Source organism: Seriola lalandi, unplaced genomic scaffold, assembly GCF_002814215.2.
Source record: "Seriola lalandi dorsalis isolate HSWRI2012SDOR001 ecotype SW California unplaced genomic scaffold, Sedor1 jcf7180002003940, whole genome shotgun sequence".
Taxonomy (NCBI): domain Eukaryota; kingdom Metazoa; phylum Chordata; class Actinopteri; order Carangiformes; family Carangidae; genus Seriola; species Seriola lalandi.
Window position 1 is genome coordinate 1 of NW_019474595.1, and position 1640 is coordinate 1640.

The 1640-nt window shown below is 40.2% G+C and overlaps 1 protein-coding gene across 1 annotated transcript; it reads left to right on the forward strand.

Moving 5' to 3' along the window:
• The first annotated feature begins 51 nt into the window (after nt 1-51).
• On the forward strand, nt 52-1356 carry LOC111668224 (platelet-derived growth factor receptor-like protein). Its single transcript, XM_023424226.2, has 2 exons — nt 52-512; nt 949-1356. Exons 1-2 carry the CDS (start codon nt 378-380, stop codon nt 1153-1155), a joined length of 342 nt encoding a protein of 113 aa, XP_023279994.1. The 5' UTR covers nt 52-377; the 3' UTR covers nt 1156-1356.
• The last annotated feature ends 284 nt before the right edge of the window (nt 1357-1640 follow it).

Sequence of the window (1640 nt, forward strand, 5' to 3'; positions counted from 1 at the left end):
ACAGCTTCAGCTGTTTCAGGATTTCAATTTGTTTCAACTGCAAAATTTCAGCAGTGCATTTCCTCCAGAAAAATATTGCCTTTTTCTCGTTTTTTGTTTTCTACTAAGAAACCACAGATTAATCAAGAATAAAAGTACTTGTTAATTGCGCCATTACAAGTATTTGTATTAGTACTACTACTTGAAGAGGGCACATGTAGAACTCCAAACATACGTGCCTTTTCAAGACTGCAGGAGAAACCCAGACAAAACGGGCAGAACATTCAAATTCCTCTCACTTTCATTACGCTGTCTAATGTCACTAATGCTAATTCATTGTTTGACGTGACTTATCACTTACAGAACTCAATGATATTCCACATTTGCCATCAGACCCCATGGCTCCTCCTGCCCCGGTGATCCAGGCCTCATCGCCTTCGCTGGCTGCGGGGGAGAACCTGCGTGTCAGCTGCAGTGTGGTGGGAGAACAGGATGTGGTCGTGGAGTTCACGTGGGAATACCCAGGACAGCAGGTCAGATACTCATGGAGACAGGGATGATGATTAACTTATTGCTTTAATACTCCAATACTTTACAACACAGTGTACTTTCAATGGGTTTAACTAATCATTTTGATAATGTCAATAAGTCGTTTACTAATGCTACAGAGCAGTAATGAGACATTTTGATGCATAAGAAATATGCAAATTTCAGGTTGGTTGTGAGACAAATGAAGTGAAGGATGTGTGCAGGCAGTGTACATCCTGTCATTACAGCTTACTTTGTGCTTTTAGCTAGTTCATTATTAGTTAAGAGGCATTCAACCTATGGACTGCGGAGCATCCAGGCCTGTATAATGACTTACTAATAAGTCAACTGCAGACTGAATGGCTTATGTAAACAGGTAGCTCCCGCCCCTGCTGTGAAGTATGTGTTTGTTTCTGAACGGAGCACCTGTGCTGCTTGCAGATCGGGAGGCCTCTGTACACACAGGAGAGCGTCAATCCAGACGGTGGAGGAGCGGCTCGACAGCAGTCTCAGTCTGTTCTCCTGGTGGATGAGGTGAGGGATGTGGACCAGGGCACATACACCTGCACCGCTCAGAACCTGCAAGGAGCCAAATCAGTATCCACCACTGTTAAAGTGGTTCCCAAAGCAAAACCGCAGAAACCATGAGCCACCACAGCTATATGACAACACCAGAAGAGAGAGAGAGAGAAAGAGAGTGGAGATAAGGTGACAACAAAAGATGAACGTTTTCCTCTGAGATTATAAAACACACTGCACCATTACAATCATAACAGAGATTTTGTTGTTTAGATGAATGTATGTTGCACATCAATCTTGTATATTAAATGTTACAGTACATATTCACAATTTGTTTCTTGTCTTCTTCTAGTTATTTCTGATTGCGCATGATCATGGCAAAGGCAAAAGTATAAAGAATAAAAATAAAGTAAAGACAAACTGTTACGATAATGATGATGATGATGAATATAAAGTACATGGTTCATTTTCACAGCATCAGCGTGTGACATATTTCTCACATTAAGTTAAATTGATCAAAAATTATCGTAATGAAATTATAATATTGTTGATAATAATAATAATAATAATAATAATAATAGGGGAGACTGGGTTGTAAAACTTCTTGCTTCACC